The following is an 18519-nucleotide window of genomic DNA, read 5'->3' as shown; positions in this document are numbered from 1 at the left end:
ATTTTCTCTTCCAGAAATGGGAACAGATTGAAAGCAACTCTAAACTCAGGCACGTTGGCAGTAACCTCTGTCTGGACAGCCGGAATGCCAAAAATGGTGGTCTCACCGTTGAGGTGTGCAGTCCTTCCTTGTCACAGCAGTGGAAATTCACACTTAACCTGCAGCAGTAGGAGGACTCCCGTGCAAAATGCCGTTTCAGTTCGTAGACATTGGGCAAAGTTTTGATTGCATTGCTGATGTATTTCTTAAACTTTCCACGGACCTTATATACCTCAGTATTCCACCTTTATCTGGAAGTAGGAGCGCGCTGAAGCAGACACCAGGGAGCCGGGGGCCTGGAGCGCTGCAGTGACTGTTGAAGCTGCCTGCAGCACAGTTCCTGCTTGGTGGGAAGACCTTCACAGTTCCTTTCTGTCTTCAGTTACATACTTGCACAGCAGATAATTAACTCTAGGAACAGCCAATGTATCATAGAAAGTGGATCTCAAGAAAAACACCTGTGGGGAACAGGGTGCGGGGAGGGCTGGGTGGGAAAACTGACTTAGGAGAAGATCATTTGAAATCTCCATTTGCTTAGAAATCATTGTCTGTGGTTTCCAGAAACAGAAGTGTCATTTTGAAGGGTTTTTTGGTTTTTTTTTTTTTCCTGTGTGTACTTGGTATATTTGAATAAGAACTTTTCTATGATGGACTCTAAATATAAATATATAAAATATATATATTGTCAGCTCCCAATGATTTATACCAATTTTCATCATCCTATAATTATCAGCAAAGTGATTGACATATACGTATAACCAGCAATTGGATTTGAATGCTAGCAGAGTGAAACTTTGAAGGTGCACGTTCAGTGCTGCTGAGTCTCATGTCCATGCTAACACTGGATGCTTTGGCTTTCCAAACTGGATGTCCTTCTTAACACTTCACCCTCACTGGAGATCATGCAACTCAGGAGGAGAAAGAAAATAGCAGAACAAGCCAGTGTGTCTGCACGGTGGTTGCTTGGATTGTTTCCTCCAACTTGGAAATTCGTGACATGCAGCCTGGGCATCTGCAACTTTTAAACTTTTACTTGACGTTTGTGTTGATCATTTCTGTAGTACTTTGTCTTTAAAATACTTCCTTTTTTTTTTTTTTTTTTTTTTTTTAAGGCCTGTATAAACAGAGCAGTTTTTTCACAGATGCAGCCATGTGGTTTCAGCACAGGATTTTATGCTGGGCCTAATCAGAATAGTTTCTTTGTCTCAAAACCCCCTTTGAATTTTCAAAGAAAGATGACAACATAATTGTGTACAGATAGCACAAGACCTTGATTTTTAATTTGCAAGGATGAGCAGCTACATGATATCTCTGAATTGCACTTCTTTAACTTATAGGCCTACTACTGGGAGATTTTTTTGTGTTGTGTTTATTTAAATGAAGTTTTCGATTGGATTCAGGCTTGGCTCTGGGAATCAGTCTGGATACCAGCAGATCCTATATGTGTTTTTTAAATGTAGAAGTAATACATTTTACAGCTTAAATCCAGCTGATGTCACTTTTATATTAAAATAATCCTGTCAAAGTTGACTCCAACTTTGATCTGCGCTTTCTTAGATTTGCATAGAATATATACTTTTTTATTAAGCAAATGCTTCAGTGAGCTTTTACCGTGAGAAGGAGAGGTAAATGAGTAGTTCCAGCAACACAGGCTATAGACTGAAATGAGTGCGGATGTGCAGTGCCAGGAAATGGGTTTGGTGAGGTCAGGGTCTCAGCAAATATAGGTGGTGAACACTTACTGTACTGTAGGATGCTCCTGCAGGTTTTCCTTCCTTTTTTATCTCTGGAAATAGAGTAGCTCCTGATGGGGGTTTCCTTTGGCTGCATCTATGCAGTGGGTGCAAAGGTGGCACTCGTGTGGGCAGAGCGGCTTGAACTGTGTCACCAAGTGTGCCCGCAAATCCCTTGCACGTTGGAAGCTGTGACTCGCGAGAACCTGCATCCCTTTTGGATGGGAATGTTGAGGGAAATGGTTATATCCAGCTTCTCTCATCCATCACCTGACTTTCCTATGAATAATTGATTCCTTTTCTGCTTTTTTTGCCATGCACTTCCCCCGCCGGACTTCTCTGTTTTAGAGGCCATATAGCAGATAAACTAGTTTTCAGCTTTTAGTGCCTCCCTACCTGTAACCTTTTAACCTAGAAGAATGTGATCTACAAGCAGCAGTGGATTTCTGCTGCTCTGCAAAATAAATGCTCAGATGTGGGCTCAGCAGCAAGTCCATTGTTTGCAGGCTTGGGAAAACAGAATTTAAATAAAATCCATGCAGCTTCTGCTGTGGATGTTTTCCAGTTGCAGCTTTAATCACAGCAAACATACTATTGATTTCAGCCGGTACTCGCAACTCCGACCTGCCTCTCGACTCCAAGTCAGACTCCCTGGTCGAATTTCCTACTCTGCCCCTTCACCAAGTCTGGAATGTCAATGTGTACCATATATAGTAGGAATATTTCTCCAATTCCCCACAGTTGCTGTGCATAGGGGCCGCAGTATAGGAGCTGTATGTTACAGACAGCATTACTTTTCTTTGAGAGAGCAGAAAGAAGTGGTATCTCTTCGTTATGTTTACATGACAGTGTGCCAAAGTTATTTACTGTGATTTTGAGGGGAGGTGGTAACATTTAAGAAATTAGCCCATTTGAAAGCAGAATTAAGAGCCCTTGAAGCAAATTGTGATGGAGTCTTCTTCTGAGAGCTTTTCTTACTGTCTTCAGAGCAGGAATGGTGATAACGTTTGTTTTGCAGATTTTCAAGACATCGTCTGGAAACTTTTTTTTCAGTTGATTTGAAAAGTCTGCTGTACAGAGCTTGTACTTTGTTCATTTTATAGATGGAAACCATCCTTGAAAAATTATTTAACTTAAAATAAAGAATGCTTTATAGAAAAGTCCGTGGTTGCTAATTGAACAGAGTGAAAGCAAAAGGTCTGCATGGGGCTTATAAACTGAAGGGACTTCCAAATGCTTCAGCTGACTTGGTTCTTCCAAAAAAGTTCCCATTTAAAAAAAAAAGAAAAAAAAGAAAAAGAATGTGTGTAGGTATACATGAATGTACGCCTCTGTTTATGATTAAAAAAAAGTTATTTATTTTTATATCAGTGTGACAGCTYAGGGAATTGTGTTATTTTAATGACTGTATCCTTTGAGTTGACCGTGACTGCTCGCAGTGGTGGTAGGCGAGGCTTTTGGTTTGTGTGGGGTTTGGTTTGGTTTTGCTTAGGCCCAAGGCTCATCCCCCTCCTTAGTGTCCAGGTCCGGCCTGTCCTGGCCTGCTCCCGCCTCCCCTCAGGAGCTGCCGCTTCCTTGGTCGCTGCCCGGAGCGCTTCCAGCGGGGCCTGAGGGGCCGCGTTGAAGGACACGCAGGGGCTCTGTGAGCTCCCGCCTCGGGACGGGGGAGGCTCCGGCTGGGATCGCTGGGGCTGCCCCGGCACAGAGCGGATCCCGGGAAGCTGGGAAGCCGGCAGCGGCTGGGACGAGCCGCTGCTCCCGGAGCGAGGCAGGGACAGCCAGGAGCCGTGGCGGAGGGTTGGACCCTCTCCGGGAGGGGAAGGGGAAAGCGGGAGAAGGAGGCAGTGAATGTCGACTGCGACGCCGCGTCCCCTTTCAGAGGCTCCCGGAGACTCCGCTTGGGAGGAGGCATCTTCCTCCCTCCGTCCTGCTCTGGAACTGGGGTGCGCTGAGCTGGCCTCAGGCGGCGCCCAGCTGGGGCGCCAGCACCTCCGGGCGGGATTTAACCGCCCTCTCATCCCTAGTGGTGGTTCCTGTGGGGCTGGAGGAGAGGAGGGCTCCCCACTGCCAAGGGCCGGCCGCATCTCTTGGAACAAGGGGAAACCTGCCCGACTGGATGAACTGCCTAGCAGATCTCACCGAAACTCCATAGGGTCTTTCCTCTTTTTTCCAGATGTGAAGACTTCCCATTCTGTGTACTGTTTTTCTTGGAATTCTTATTCTGACGTTGCTGCTTTGCGTGCGTAGGTTTACCTCACTTCCATCATTATGCACAAGCTCAGATATATTCATACCCTCTTTGTAATGGAACACTGAATATTTCCCCCTGTGGGTTTAACCAGAATATTTTTTAAAAGCAAAATTTTCAAGATGATGCTAACATGTGTTTCAGAAAGCAGCTGAATACTGAAGAAGTTTCGCAGTTTATAAACTGCTGGAGGCAAGGCCTGTTGTCTTGTTTGAGATGGGCCCAATAGGACATTGTGCTCTGGCTCCTGCCTGGGGCGCTACTACCACGACTCTAGTTATCTTGAAAAGTTATATTTTTGTATACAGATATCATTGTCTATCCTGTTTTATTTGGTTTTACCGTAAATGTGGATATGCTGTAAATTAATGTGCTGTTGAGTCATGTGCGTGTATTGTCAGTGTCCTCACGCAGCCAGAAATACAGGGGATGGTTTTATAGCAATAACTTGTTGTAGGCTACTCCAGCAAGGGGCTTGTTCCTGTCTAGAATGATTTCAGATGAATAGAAGCGATTGAAAAAATAGTCTGGGATAATAGGCCCTGATTACAGAATAAGCACAAATGTCAGGGTGAATCTTTTGTTAGACTCCACATTTTATTTACAGCTTAACATCCAGTGGCTATTTTAAGATCCATTAGTAAGCTTGACAAAATGGGAATAAAGTCAGTCCACAGATGTTCTCTCCGCACAGCCTTCCAGGAGGCTGTCTCAATGGATGCAGAATACCCTCTTGGCTTGATTTCTCACCACACAAAATTATATTGTTGCTCTGTATGCAGAAGGAAAACTGCTTGAATTCACGTGCCTATTTCTGCTAAGCCTATATCTCTTTCTATGCCTATTTGTTATTTCTAAAAGGTGTCTGGAAATCAATAATAAGGTTATCCATGTTTTTTACCCTTACTGCCATATTATTTAAACTCCATCTTCACTGACTTCAACTTCGTGGTAAAAATTGGGTTAGAAAATGACTGCAGAGTGTCAGTTTTGTTTGCAGGGTGAGCACAATTCCTGCAAAATGGCTTTCCCTTAACCCCTGTAGTGCCCTTCACCCCGTTGTTTCTGAGCTGGGAGTCAGGGCTCTGGCACTGAGAGCTACAGAAACCTGGAAAGATGCTGTCTTGGTAGCCTGTTTTCTAGGTAAAAAGTGGAAAGAGAAATGAAGTGGAAAGGTCAGAGAGAGGTGCACGGTGAGGAGGATGGGAAGAAGTAGCTGCAGGGCGAAGTCTCTTGACTCAAGAAACTGAAGGTGCTTTGACACTAACTCATTYTTTTGTGTCTGGGCTCTTTGGCTTATATCTTGCCATGCAGTTGTCTCTTGCAGCTGATCCAGGTTTTAATRGGTAGGAGAACAAAGTGGAAGTGTGGTCAGGAGAAAGGGAGGAGGGGAAAAAGGGACAATAGAAACCTCGGGATTCCTTTTTCTGGAATGTTATCACTTACAGCATGGTCAGCATGTCAGCGTATTCATAGCCTTGAGGTCAAATGAGGTACAACTCTCCTGCATGTTACAGCAGAAGTTCCAGCATCTTGGACAGGGATCTTTGTGCCCGGTCCTGCAGCCTCTGCTTGGATGTGGCCTCTGGCAAAAGCAACGGGCTGCCGCAACAGCAAGCATTTTGTCTGCTAGTTAATTGCATTGCTCAAAATGTTCTTCCTCCCATCAGAGCCTGATGCCATCAACTCTGAACTCCTGCTTTTCCAGACCGAGCCTCTTTAAACTGGCAGAGAGGCAGGTTTTCCAGGCCACCAGTTGTTCCYGTAGCTATTCCCTGTAGTTGCTCTCTGAGCTATTCCCTGGGAGCTGTTCGCTGAGGCCGGTGTGGGATGGTAAGGAATGGAAGTCCCCTCTATGGATTAAAGGCTCCAGTGAAGCTGCTCTYGCTCCATCAGAAACAGGCCTGGGCCCTCTCAGCTCTCACATGTGCGAGCTGCCCAGTGGGGCTTATCACTTAAGCTGCACTTGGGGGCTTGCAGTACAGACAGGCGGCTCCTATGCAGAGCTCTGCAAGGCTCTGAATTTTGAGGTGTGGGGAAAATGGAAGGAGGGAGGGAGACATCGCTAAAACACCAAAAAAAAAGAGGGAGAAGAAGGAGAGTGGGGAGGGAGGCACCAAGCGGTCACCAAGGCTCAGCTTCTGTGCCTGCTCCTTTGATCCTTCATGAGCCCGGAGCGCGACTGCCCTGCTCAGGCTGCTTTGAGCTGGAAGTGGATCCTGGAGAGAGGAGGTAACCTGGTGAGCACTAATGGGAAGGTGGATGGAGAACAACTTAATGCGTCCTTCATCCCAGACAAGGAATGAGAGGGCAAAACGTGTAATCAGGTACCAAATTCAGCACAGAGGTAGTTCACGCTGTTGATGGCTGCTCCCTGGATGTTAAAAAGCCAGAAGCAGGTGTGAATCCAAGAGCTATTACGCTATTTTACAGCAGGCACCAGGAAGTCTTCCCATTAGAGGCTGGTAGGAGCTGGGGGGAGCAGGTACAGGAAATATTGCTTGGTGTTATTCTCGTTCCTTTGATCCCTTCCTTAGGCACATGCTGCTGTTGGAGCCAGGATACTGGATTCCATGGTCCTTTGGACCACATTAGCTGACAGGTTTTGGCAGAAATGCCCTGAGCAGCTCCCCCCTGATGCAGGTCCAATCCAAATGCTGGGATGCAGAGAGCACGTAGGAGAAGAGCAGGGCAGGTGAGCAGGCACCTCCGGGTAGGTGCGAGGGGCAGTGCCGACTGCGAGCACCCTGCGGTGGTCACCACAGGGCTGGGGGTTGACGAGCTCAGAGGTGGTCACCACGCGGCTGATGGTTGATGTACCCAAAGGCGGTCACCAGATAGCTGGTGTTTAATGTGCTCTTCAGGGAATCCCACCTCCAGCTCTCGGTTCAAACATTACCTTTCTTTGCTACAGCTTGTTTACAAAGTGCTCTAATTAGCATCTTGCCTAAAATGTCAAAGAGTAAAAGGCTGAAAAAAGACTTAATTTCAGACTTTTTCAAGAATAAGCATGAAAAATTGGGAATTAATTTTTGTAATTATTAACAGCAGAAATCTAGTGGTTTCAGGGATCAAAATCAAAACATGATTTTAAAGAATTTCCTTCCTTTCCGGGACAGCCACAGATATAAAACCGTAAGAATCAGAATGTCCAATAACGTGTTGGTGGTAAACCACAGCAGCCTTGGTATTTTGGTGACTCACCTGCGGGCTGCCTCTGAGAGCTCCCTAGCGTTTTTCCATCTGGAAGTCCTTCAGGGCCTCTGAAAACACACCGTGGAGTTTTCCATCAGCCTCCATGCAGCAGCCTTTGTGCTGTGCCTCAACTCAGAGCTTCATTTGCAGTGTGCGGAGCAGGGCTTGGAGGAGCGTGGATGAATATTCCCRCCTGGCACAAAGGGCTCCAGGTCTAAGTAGCTCCACAGCAGTTTCAATGATAGTGAAAGGCGTCTGTTGCCACCTGGACRGTGTCAGGGATGAAGGGGCCTGTCCCGTCGGCAGCTCCTGTTTTCTTGGAACCGCTGCCYGGGAGCATCTGTGTCCCTAGGAGAGCCAGAGGTGGCAGCAGGAGAAGCTTCCTGCTGACTCCCTYGCTCCAGTTTCCGCCTTTTGGCAGAGCACAACTTGATTTCCCTCAGTGTTATTGTGGGCTGTGAAGAACAGCTCTTAAATTAGCCCTGAGGAGGTGGAAAGGTGGAAAGCTCCCTGCGGGGAGSTGGCTTTGACGCAGATGTTGAGCACACGTTCTACCTGACTTGACTGAACCGTGTCATAGGCAGAGCTTATGCCTTTGTTTCTCTTTGTTTGTCTTTAATTTGTTTCTGTTGTTCTAATTAGCTTTTGGCGCTCGTGGCAGACAAAATTTTTATTTTTTTTCCCAATGCTGCTGCAAATCCACAGCACAGAGCTCCAGCCAGACGTGGACATGGATGGCTCAGCCCCGCGCAGGGAGCTTCCCGAGGAGGCCGAGGCCCGTGTGAAGGTGCCCAATGTCAGAAATGCCTCCTGAGCCCGGCCCTTTCCCGAAGCTCYCTCCTCGGCCCCGTGCCCGGGCTTTGTGCAGCTCCGGGCAGCCTGCAATGCTGCCGCCCTTGCCGCTCGCCGTGATGCTCGTGCGCCTCAATGCAGGATTTTGGCTGCTTTTCTAGGGGGTGGATGTGCCCTCCGACCGAGTATCTCAGCCCCCAAGTCCCTAAGCACTGAACAGGCAGTGAAGGGAACAGGCAAATCTTCTGTCAGCTTCTAAATCCTCGACAATTTCATAGCAAGTTGCTCACTGTGTGCAATGAGGGAGGACAACTTTGCAGCCACCCATTTTAAGCAAATCTGCGATGACTTCTCCTCACTGCCTCGGGGCTGCTGCCTTGAGAGCACAGAGCTGCTGCTCCGGGTCCCTCGGCCCTGGGGAGGGTCCCAGAGAGCAGCAGGAGCAGCCAGTCTCACCCGCTGCTGGTTTCCAGTAACCAGCCACGTGAGACACTGGGCTAAGCAGCCGCAGGCGCTCAAGTGCTGCAAGCTGCAGGGAGGCGCGCGCTGCTCGAGCAGCCCTGCCAGCGGGGAAAGGGCACTGCGGCCTCGCAGCCTCGACGTCTGGCATGCAGTAGATAATTCCTCTGCATTTAAAAAAAAAAAAAAAAAAAAAAAAAAAAAAAGGAAGAATAGCGAGGAAGTTTGTTTTTTTCCCTTGCAATTTTTATCCATTTTGGTAGCTTTGAAGCTATTTGCTGGTGGTTGGCAGCATGAAAGCAGCACGGGAATTCACTCTGCGAGAGGAGCGTTTTCCACAGCAGCAAAACCAGAGACAAGAGGCAGATGGGCACACGGAGGGGCAGGGCAGAGCTCTGGGTGTCCCTGGTGCTGATCCTGCCACGGGGGCGCGAGGACTCCCGGCAGAGCTGAGGTCACTCGGCTTTGTGGGGTGCCCGGTGCCTTCCTCGCTCCAGGGCTGCACTTCCTTTCTCCTTGCACGAGGACAACCCTGGCTGGTGCCAGGGGAGAGACCAGGATTCAGGGGCTCAGAGAACATCCCCCTGCCCTGGCYGAGTCCCGAGGTTCCCGTTGAAGGGGGTAAACCCTGCTGGCAATGTCTCTGCTGCCACTGGTCACTGCTCTTTTGGGAGGCGCTGGAGAAACACGCACCCCAGTGCCTTGCAAGGGGGCTGGAGTGGGGCCATACCCAGCCTGCTGAACCACACGGTGCCTCCAGAGAGGCTTTCATGGAAAGCCTGATGATATTGCCAGGTAAATCATAAGAAACAAGTTGTTCAGTGATCTGCGGTGATAAAATCTCAGGAGCATCCTTGTCTTGGTGTGCAAGCAATAGGAAAGCTGCTGCCAGCTCCCGGCAAGTCCCTTTAAGCTCCCACCCTTTGTACGTGGGYGCCAGGAGATGCCGGATATATTCCATGCAAGGGAAAAGGGGMTTCCCAAGCCAATGTGACACCCTGAAAATGGCAGCTGAAACCTTTCCAATTGAGAAAATGCGACTAAATGCCCCTGTCTTGTTTAAGGGGCCTCCTCACCGCGTGTGCATGTCCACTGCAGGGAGCAAAGAAGTCAAATCTCTCATGTTCTATAATATTTATTGAATTTAGCTTGCAGTGTCTGTGCATATTCAATTGCAGTGATTGTTCAGCTGGCTGTACACTGTGGATTTTCATCCATGTTTGGTTTAGCAAATACTTTGKTTTTTTTTGTCTGGAAAGACAGTAACTGAGGCCCTTCTGAGCTGAGCTGTGCTCTATCATCTGCTCTATATTAATCACTGGATGGGAATAAAAACAGCAGTTATCTGGGCACAGAAATGTGTTGCTAACCTAGTTCTTGGGGAACGTCTCTTCCATCCAGCCTCTGTACAAAGTGATGGTGTGGGGGTTACTGGGCAGGATAAGCAAAAGAGAAATGCAAAGAGATGAATTTGGTTGCTGAGAGCGCTTTGCAATTTATCGTGGCATGGAGGGCTGCAGATGCTAATCGTTCTCATAACAAATTAAAGCAAAGTCTGTCCTCTTCCCAAATTCCTTCATAACCTTCTAATTTTGCAGATTATTATTTGGCACCTTTGCGGCTGGAAGACTGACAAGTTTTTCCTTTTTCTACTTTTGTGCGTCTGTTCAGGAGAGATTAAGAACTTTTGTTTCCCTGTTTCCCTGCAGGATATGAGGCAATGCCCCGATTTAAGTTCTGCTTTGTTGTTCTTGGGCAATCTGGATCTGGCAGGGGAAATACCCAGCCTTGCATTGAGGTTGCAATTGAGGTTGCATTTGAGGTTGCTCCAGCCTGAAGTCAGTGTTTACCTGGAGAGGAGCCCGTTAAAAGTGCAAAGGCTTGTGGCACCTCTCGCATTGCTGCTGGTGCTCTCGTGCTCGGGATGAGGAGCGATTACACCGGGCAATGCCAGCTTGCCTGCTTGTGGTCAGGTTACTGTCATTTGGATTTGTGGACCACTAGTTTCCGACGAGCCTGAGAGTCTGCTTTGCCGCTATTCYAGCGTTTGGGATGAAGAGCTGGCTTGGGGTTCCCGAGCTGTTGATGTGGGATCTTTCGCAGGAAACAAATTCTGCAAAGAATAGCTAAGTAAATACATCAATAGCGTGACAGCATCTCTGGAGGCATCAGTGCGGGACCGCCTGGGCAATCCCGCTCGAGCCCTGGCCCAGGGAGGGATTGAGGCCTGTGGAGGCCGAGGGAGGAGCGAGGCCTGTAGCAATCCTGGGGCCCAGGGCAGAGCTCGAGCCTAAGAGCTTGACCTCCCGCGTCCGACCTGCACTGGACACGAGCAGCAGGGCTCCCAGTTTAAGGCCCTCAAGGCCTTGGAGGGTTTTTGGGCGCAGTGGAGGCTTCTTGCCTGGGCAGAGGACACGGCCACAGGCAGCCCCTTGGGCTGAGCAGGCAACAGGAGAGCGAGGGAGCAGCAAGGAAAGGAGGAGGCAACGCTCAGGCAGGAGGGCAGGGACAAGAGGAAGTCGGGGCAAAGTTGCACGGAGCTTGATCCAGAAGGGCCGTGTGGTTTAAGATCGTTATTATTATTATATTTTTAAAGTGTTGAGTTGAGCCGGAGCCCCTGGTTCCTGGTGGCCGTTGTGCCTCCGTTGTGGCCCCGCAGCGCTGCGCTGCGGAGCACRTTCCCGAGGCGGGGCCTGCTCCGCCGGGCTCCGGGCGGATGCGGCTCACGGTGCCTGCCGGGCCTGGCAGTGTCCTGGATGCGCCGCTGCCTCGGGGGCCGACCGGAGGGGGCCGTCCTGCTCATCCCGGTCGGGGGGCTGTCCTGCTCATCCCGAGGCTCATCCCCCTGCAGCGCCCGGGAAGCGACACGTTCTCCCTCCCTCTGGGGACGGAGGGCTAAGCAGGGCAGAGCGTGAGCAAGCGCTGCGAAACAGCACGTTACACCGGGCTTAATCAAGAAAGGCCGCGTTGCTGGAATTGCTAATTGTGAGTTCTCCTGAGGAAAAATGCCGTGGGAGATTGAGCTAGCGCAGCCCTGGCTCAGGTGAGGGGCTGGCATTGCTTTGACCAACAGCACCGAGGCTACGCGCGTGTCTGTGTCTCGGTGTCAATCAGACCCTGGATTTTCTGATTTCGCAAATTGAATTCCTTGCTTTACCCGATTAGTGTTAGAGATGCTTTGTGCTGCTGCTTGCAACTCCCATCATGTTGCCTGATTACACAGAGCATTAGCTCAGGTCACAGCACGTCCAGGGAGGTAAGGGATGCCCTGCTGGGAAGCGTGGGAGAAGCGACTGTCCAGCCACGATGGATTCAGGATTTCTCTGCATTCAGAGAAATTCACGTGCAGTTCAGCCCAGCTGACCGTGGCTGGCACCCAGTGCTGCGGCACCTCCCCACAGCCCTGCACATCCCTTCTGACTCTGCCATCCACAGGATCCACGGGCATGCGGAGCTGCCCGAGGGGGCTGCACACGTGCCGGGCGCAGAGCTGCTCGGATCCCCGCTCGGATCCCCGCTCGCCTCGCGAGCGCCGGGCGCGCTGCCCGGCAGAGCGGCCCCGTCACGGACGGGGCTCCTCGCGCCCCTCGGCCGCCGCGAGGGCGCTCCAGCCTCAGCGCCCTGCTCCGAGCCCTCCTGCTGTTGTTCATAACTGTGACTTTGGACAAAGGGGAAAAATACTCACTCAGGAGAGGCGGCGTCCCTCACGGTACCGTGCAGCCAAGGCCGAGGGTCTTGCTGTCGGCGGCTGCTGCTCACATTTTCAGTGAAAATCTGGGTGTTTCTACAGGTGATTTAGATGTGAGCTGAACATCTGTGAAAAAGCCCAGTTACTGAAGGCCAAGCAGCATCCCTAGTGTTGGGGGTATCACAGACCCCTGRAACTCCGCAGCACGAGCTCCGTGCTGAGCCACACCAGCACAGCCCYGGGGCTTGGCTGCAGCTCCTTCCCCTGTGGGGGAGGAACTCCTGTATGGCAAGCACAGGGACACGGGAAACCTTTATTGTTGGCGCAGCCTCACTGCAACTGCACTTACCTTTCATCCTGCCTGCTACACCTTCACTAACTGAGCTGTGAACAGGCRCCCCAGGCTGGCTGTGTCTGCCGAGGCCGGGACGTGCGGCACGCAGCTCACGGTTCTCGGGGGCCCCTTTTGCCACGCAGCGTTTCCAGGAACAGCCGGAGCGGCTCGAGCCCCAGCACCGCTCAGCGCGGGACACAGCAGCTCTCGTCCCGGCATCCCCAACTTCCCGCCCCGCTCCGGCGGCGCGGAGCTGCCGGGAAGCTGGGAATGCTGCCCTGTGTCCACACGTGCRCCAATCCCCTTTCCTGTGCCTGAGAGCAGAGCACGCTGCAAGGCTCAAGCACTCGCCTTTTACTGGTTTCCCTATGGAGCAAACATGTAAAGATTTCAGCTGGTTGCTTCTAAGGGTCTTAGGAGTGAGAAGGCGATGTTTTCCTAGCGGAATTCCTGCTGTCCTTGCACCTATGCATGCCGGGGTTGCCGGGTGTCTTCCCCCAAAGCAGCAGCAAAGAACAAGACGGAGCAGCAAGCAGTAATACATCTGACTGTATTTCAAAGTTGTTCTTGATTGTAAACAAACTCTGTTGAAGAAATAAAGTCACACGACAAGATATCAGAGTGATACTATAAATCCATTTTGTTATTGTTGCCACACTTCACATTTTTGGAACTCAGAATTTAGCTCGTGGTGTACAAAATCTGTAAAAATTTATTGCAAGCGTGCCTTTGTGTAGAACAAAACCGGTGTCACAAAAGTAGTTCCCTGTCCCATGCAGAAATACAGTTGTGGGTCTCCTCTGGAGAGGAGGGCACACACGTGCATTTCCTAAAAGACTTGGTGGTTATAAAATTGCTCTGAGAAGGCCTGAAAGAATAAAGGAAGGGGGRAAAAAAGCAACTGCAGTGTATGATTTAACGCCAGAATTTACACGTCCAGCAGAAGTCTTCAGAACTATAAGGAATATGGAGCTGTGCAACGAAATTGCCATCGTTTGTGTTGCAGGCGCAACCTGATGGTGGCTGTGAAACCACTCAGGCAGCTAAGGCCTGTCACTGCACTGGGCACAGTCACCTCATTTGATGGAACGTAAGTAAGTTGCAAATTTAAAAAAGAGAGTTTTTTAAAAGAATGCAGCCAGGAAAATTCCTTTTCTGGAATTCCCACTGTTTCTGTTTCGACAGCAGCATTTCTCCAAGCTGTCATCTCCACGGGGTGCCAACATGCAGCAGTACCTTCATGCCAAGGTCCACAGCTACTGAACGTGGACAGCTGCCAGCAAAAGCAGGGAGCGAGGCCGGCACTGCGTTCGGGGAGCTACGCCAGTGTTGCTAGCAGCCTGCGTTAAGCATCATCATTGCCTTTTAAACTGAAATGCCAGGACGGAGCAGGGCAGTGCACATGCTGGAAAGATGAGGTTTGGACACCATCAGCAGGCYTTTATCCACCTGCGTTCCCCACCTCCGAACCCTCCCCAGCTGTGACGCTCCCCTTCAGCTCCTCATTGCATCACACTGTGGTGAGCTGCTCCACCTTGGCGCTGACCTGCTTCCTGTCACCACAGCCACTGGGATAAAGTTATTTCATCTTTAATTTCTGCATCAGAAGGCCAGGCAGAACTTGGCTTATGAAGAAAAACATATTGGTTGCAAAAATAAGTCAAATGAAGTTGCACTTTGTTTTCCATCAAATGAGTGACTGGGTTTCATAATGAGGTGTCAGTTGTTCAGGAGCTGTGTTGCACATGCACCTTGACACAGGGACACCCAGAGCACGGGGCACAGGGCGGCATCCAGGCGGGTTTGGAAGAYCTCCAGAGAAGGAGACTCCACAGCCTCCCTGGGCAGCCTGTGCCAGGGCTCTGGCACCCTCAATGCGAAGAAGTTCCTCCTCACCTGGARACAGAGCTTCTTGTGTTTCAGTTTGTACCCATYKCCCCTTGTCCTGTCACTGRCCACCACTGGGAAGAGTGTGTCCCCTTCCTCCCTACATTCTCCCCTCAGGCACTGGTATATGTTGATCAGATCCCCTCTCAGTCTTCTTTTCCCCCCGCTGAACAGATCCCGCTCACTTAGTCTTTCCCATTAACTGGAGAACATCAGTGGAAAGGGACTTTGTCACCAGGCGGGCTGGGATTCTGGACTGATGAACCYAGTGCAATGGGCTTGGGCTTGGTTTTGTTGTTTCCAGGCCTTTTGCTATTGGCGAAAAAAGGGAAATGCTGCATTTGAAATGCAAAGCACATTGTACAATGGAYAGATTTGCCAGGGTTGTGGACAAATTCTTAGGAAATTCCTTTGCCTCGCAGAGCTTCAACTTTGCTCCTTCCACAGTCCTCGTTATGACCAGAGTTTGACACTAACTTGTCAATCTCCAGCTCTGCCTTCCCCAAAAGGAGCTCGGACCCCGAGTTACACCCCGCTCTCTGCCATTTGTTTATCCAAGCTGGCAGGGGCCACTGTGGCCTCGCGTGACTGCGTTACGGACCTTTACAGCTAGGCTCATCACCTGAATTCCCACATGCATCCAAGGATTGTTGCAATCGTACCAAGGGAGCACTCTTGCAGAGAAATATTTTCGTGGATTTTTTTTTTTTTTTTTGCACTACACCTTGTGCAGATGACCTTAACATCAAATACAAGCAATTATTACCTCAGAAGAGCGGCACAAAAGGGATTTCTCATGTAAGGTCTTCTCATGACACCTAAGAGCCCTTCAGCAGAACCRTCCGAGGGTGACAGTGTAAAGGGGTTTTAAAACAAACCTCCCCAGACCACGTCAACATCTGCTCTGTCAGGGACCTGCATGCAAGAGGAGCCTCCATGAGGGCAGCGCTGGGGCCGGGGCTGCCGAGACCTGGCTCGGGCCCACGTGAACCTCATGGGGCAACATGAATGCGGCAACACCTTCCCAGCGATGGCAAGCAGTATGAATTTCATAACCAATACCCTGTTGCATCTGGGGAATCACAAAATAACAGAAAAGGTCAGCAAAGTAACGCCATAAAGACACACYGAAAGGCCCGTGTTTTGTTGTCACCGCTTCCAGACTGACCAAACACTAGCAAGATGATTTGGATACAATCTAAACGCGTGGAATGGGGTAAGCAGAGGAGAGCATTAGGGCAAGGAAGTGAATCAATCACAGCTCCATTTCTGAGGACACAGAAAAATCTCCTCAGAGAAGAGACAGAGACCCAGCTGACAAAGCACAGGCACTCGTAACTGCCCTGCAAGAGTGAGCTGATGGTRCTGCTTCTTCCAGCTCTAGGTCCTAACGCTTCTGGAAGCAAACGGGTTGCGYAGGAACCGTTACAAGAAGGACTATACATCAAGGAGCACTGTTGATGGGCTGGCATCCAAGCRGATGACACGATGGTCTGTCGTTGTAGAGTGTCCTGGTTAGTGACAGGCCAAATACCGGTGTTCAGCTTGTGCTACAGCTCCTTGCCTTTGTGAAAGGCTCTGATGGTCCCTCCACACTGGAATGTGCATTTCCCAACCAGATCAAGACGAGCTCCTGTTGTACTGAGAGCTCATCTCACATCAGTCCTAGCAGCAGGGAGGTGCCATGGCAAACTCTGTAACAGACAGATGGAAGACTTGTATTTAGACTAAACCTGGATGACTTTTCTTCTCAAGATGGTCTTAGTAACTTTTCCTGCCTGAATCTTGCACTGCTTATGGAATTATAAAGGAGTTTCAGCCTCTCCATGCCCCCTCCAAGCTTCTCTGGGTAGACTAGGCTGCTGCACTCTATCCAGAGTCTTCTTTCTTAGGCTCAGTGCAACTTGGTTTTGACTCACTGACCTATAAGGCAGAAAGAACATGTGCTGCTGAATTCCCACAGCCCTTACTCCARAAGTGGGTGATGCGTGGCCTGATTTCAGGTCTGATTTGAAAAASTGCATCCGAACCCCAAGCAAGTCACTGACAATTCAAGAGCATGGGCTAAGTCAGCAGGAAGGGTGAATTCCACAGCACGTTTGTGTGTGTTGTGCCGCAGAGGCCACTTCCCAGAGTGGAAGCTCCTATCTATCTGAGGTGCATTATAAGGGTGTCAAGACCTCTCTCGAGTCTGCAGATTGTTAAAGCACTTTCCCGTCTTGCAAGCAGAGTAGCACAGAGATGCAGCCRCACCAGTGCAGCATAAGCTCCTTAAGACATGTAAGATGGAGCTAAGGGAGGCTTCGTTCACTACCCCTCAGCTCAAGATAATCTACTGAATACACGTTAGAAAGAAAACTGAACTCTTCAGGGAGAGAAAAAAAAAGAAGCTACGTGAAAGCAGCTGAAGGTGAAGAATGAGAGTGGTGTTTTGAGCTGTCTTAATGTCAACCTGGAAACAACTAAAAACAGTTTTTCTACAGTAAGTGGCTTAGAAAAGCCATGTTTTACCTGTGCCACTGAGACTTCCATAAACTCGGGGGCTAGGACTACTTTTCAAAAGGAAAGGAGCTGGGGTCAGAGAACAGGGAAGGAAATCAGAGAAGCGATTCCATTAAAATGTGCCTTCATGTCTAGTAAAAGGTGGCTCAGTCTGTGCAAGCCCTTGAAGTATTTTCCAACTCTGACAAAGACAACAGTGGAAACCATTTCGCAGTGACTTGTGAGTGCTAGTAAGTGTTATATTACACTGGGAAAAGAAACATTTTCCAGGAATGGATCACGGCAGGGCGCAAGTTCCTCAAATACAGTGCCTTTGAGGAGGTCAGTCTCACTGTGTTCTCAGTTTCTTGAAAAAACGTTTGCATATGATGGACAAGCAGAAGGTCATATTGAATGAAAACCCAGTTCCTCAGGAGAGAAATAAAACTTCCTGATCCCGGGTCTATCCCAGCTTCACACTTCTTTCTTTACAGAAGAAAAATCAGGAAAGCTCCCCTGCCTCGGCTGGTGTTTCTAGTGAATTAACTGCTGCTGAGGTCTGAGGTCTCTTATCCGGACTGTCCTAAGGATACAAAAGAAATTACTCGCCACCTCGCTATCATTTCACAAGCCATTACACAGCTAACACACACACACGCGCGCGCACGCTACAGCTAAACCTTCTTGCACTACTTTGGGACTAATCCCCCCTTCCTATTTTTCTTCCCTTTTTTTTTTCCCTTTTTTTTTTCTCTTTAACCAGAGGAAAGCCCTAGGCAGGGAACCAAATCTTTTAAAGCTAGTTTGCAGTAAAAGCAATGCTGCAGAATCGGAGTTGTGGTTAACAAAATCTGCTTTTTCTAAAAAGAGTGAATTTCTTCCTTTATTACTTTGCCTAGTTTGCAGTAACTTAGAGAAAGTGCAAGATGCTTTTTCAACATGGAGAAACCCTAACTTTTCCCACTCTTTTCTCCTCCCGATCAGTAAATGGAGAAGCTAAGGTGGAACAGCCATCTATGGATATAGACTATGCTTTGGTGGCTTTTGTTTGTTAGCTTCAAAAGCCTTCAGGTATTCTGTATATATAAATATATATAAATATTTTTGCTTATTTATGGAATGCTTGTGCATGTTTAGGGCACCAGCTCAAAGTGATACAGATGGTTAAGGCTAAGGAAATTAAATTCATTGCAGAGTTTTAATGTTTGTCTCTTCTCCTTTCCAAAGGAGACTAAAGCATCTTCCCTGTAATGGTCAGGGAAGATTCCCTGCGTAATCAAATCCCCTGCGTCATCCCCTGCGTGCACCAGCTCTAGGGAAAACTACTCAGGACCCTGTCCCTGAGGCAACAAGCTCGGACCTCAATTTTAGCTCAACTAATCCATGTGATTAACAGAATAAGGTGGTGGAAAAACTAAACCTTCCAAAGCCTTGGGCCTACCGTCACCTGAAAAAGAAAAGGTGTTTTCTGTCTGCCACTTCTACGGCTTTTGCAAAAGCACAGAGCTGTGACTGCAAGCACCGAACACGCTCTCAGCGCCCATGGAGTGCACCGGGCTGGCAAAGGGCTCCAGATCTGTGTCACATGAGTGCAGCAGAGCTGCGGGGCTGCACCCCTGGCTCCTGGGCAGGGAGCAGGGCTGCATCCCTGGTTCCTGGGCAG

At 49.4% G+C, this 18519-nt stretch overlaps 1 protein-coding gene across 1 annotated transcript in view; it reads left to right on the top strand.

Annotated features, from left to right (window-relative positions):
* The window catches only part of GALNT2 (polypeptide N-acetylgalactosaminyltransferase 2), a 41383-nt gene extending 40260 nt beyond the window's left edge, over nt 1–1123 (top strand). The window contains exon 15 of the mRNA XM_026053378.1: nt 15–1123. Coding sequence (XP_025909163.1) covers nt 15–170 — 156 coding nt within the window. The 3' untranslated portion in view covers nt 171–1123. The remainder of the gene's footprint in view (nt 1–14) is intronic.
* The last annotated feature ends 17396 nt before the right edge of the window (nt 1124–18519 follow it).

Source organism: Nothoprocta perdicaria, unplaced genomic scaffold, assembly GCF_003342845.1.
Source record: "Nothoprocta perdicaria isolate Ctin4 unplaced genomic scaffold, notPer1 scaffold_99, whole genome shotgun sequence".
NCBI lineage: Eukaryota > Metazoa > Chordata > Aves > Tinamiformes > Tinamidae > Nothoprocta > Nothoprocta perdicaria.
This window is presented reverse-complemented; position numbering and strand designations above follow the sequence as displayed.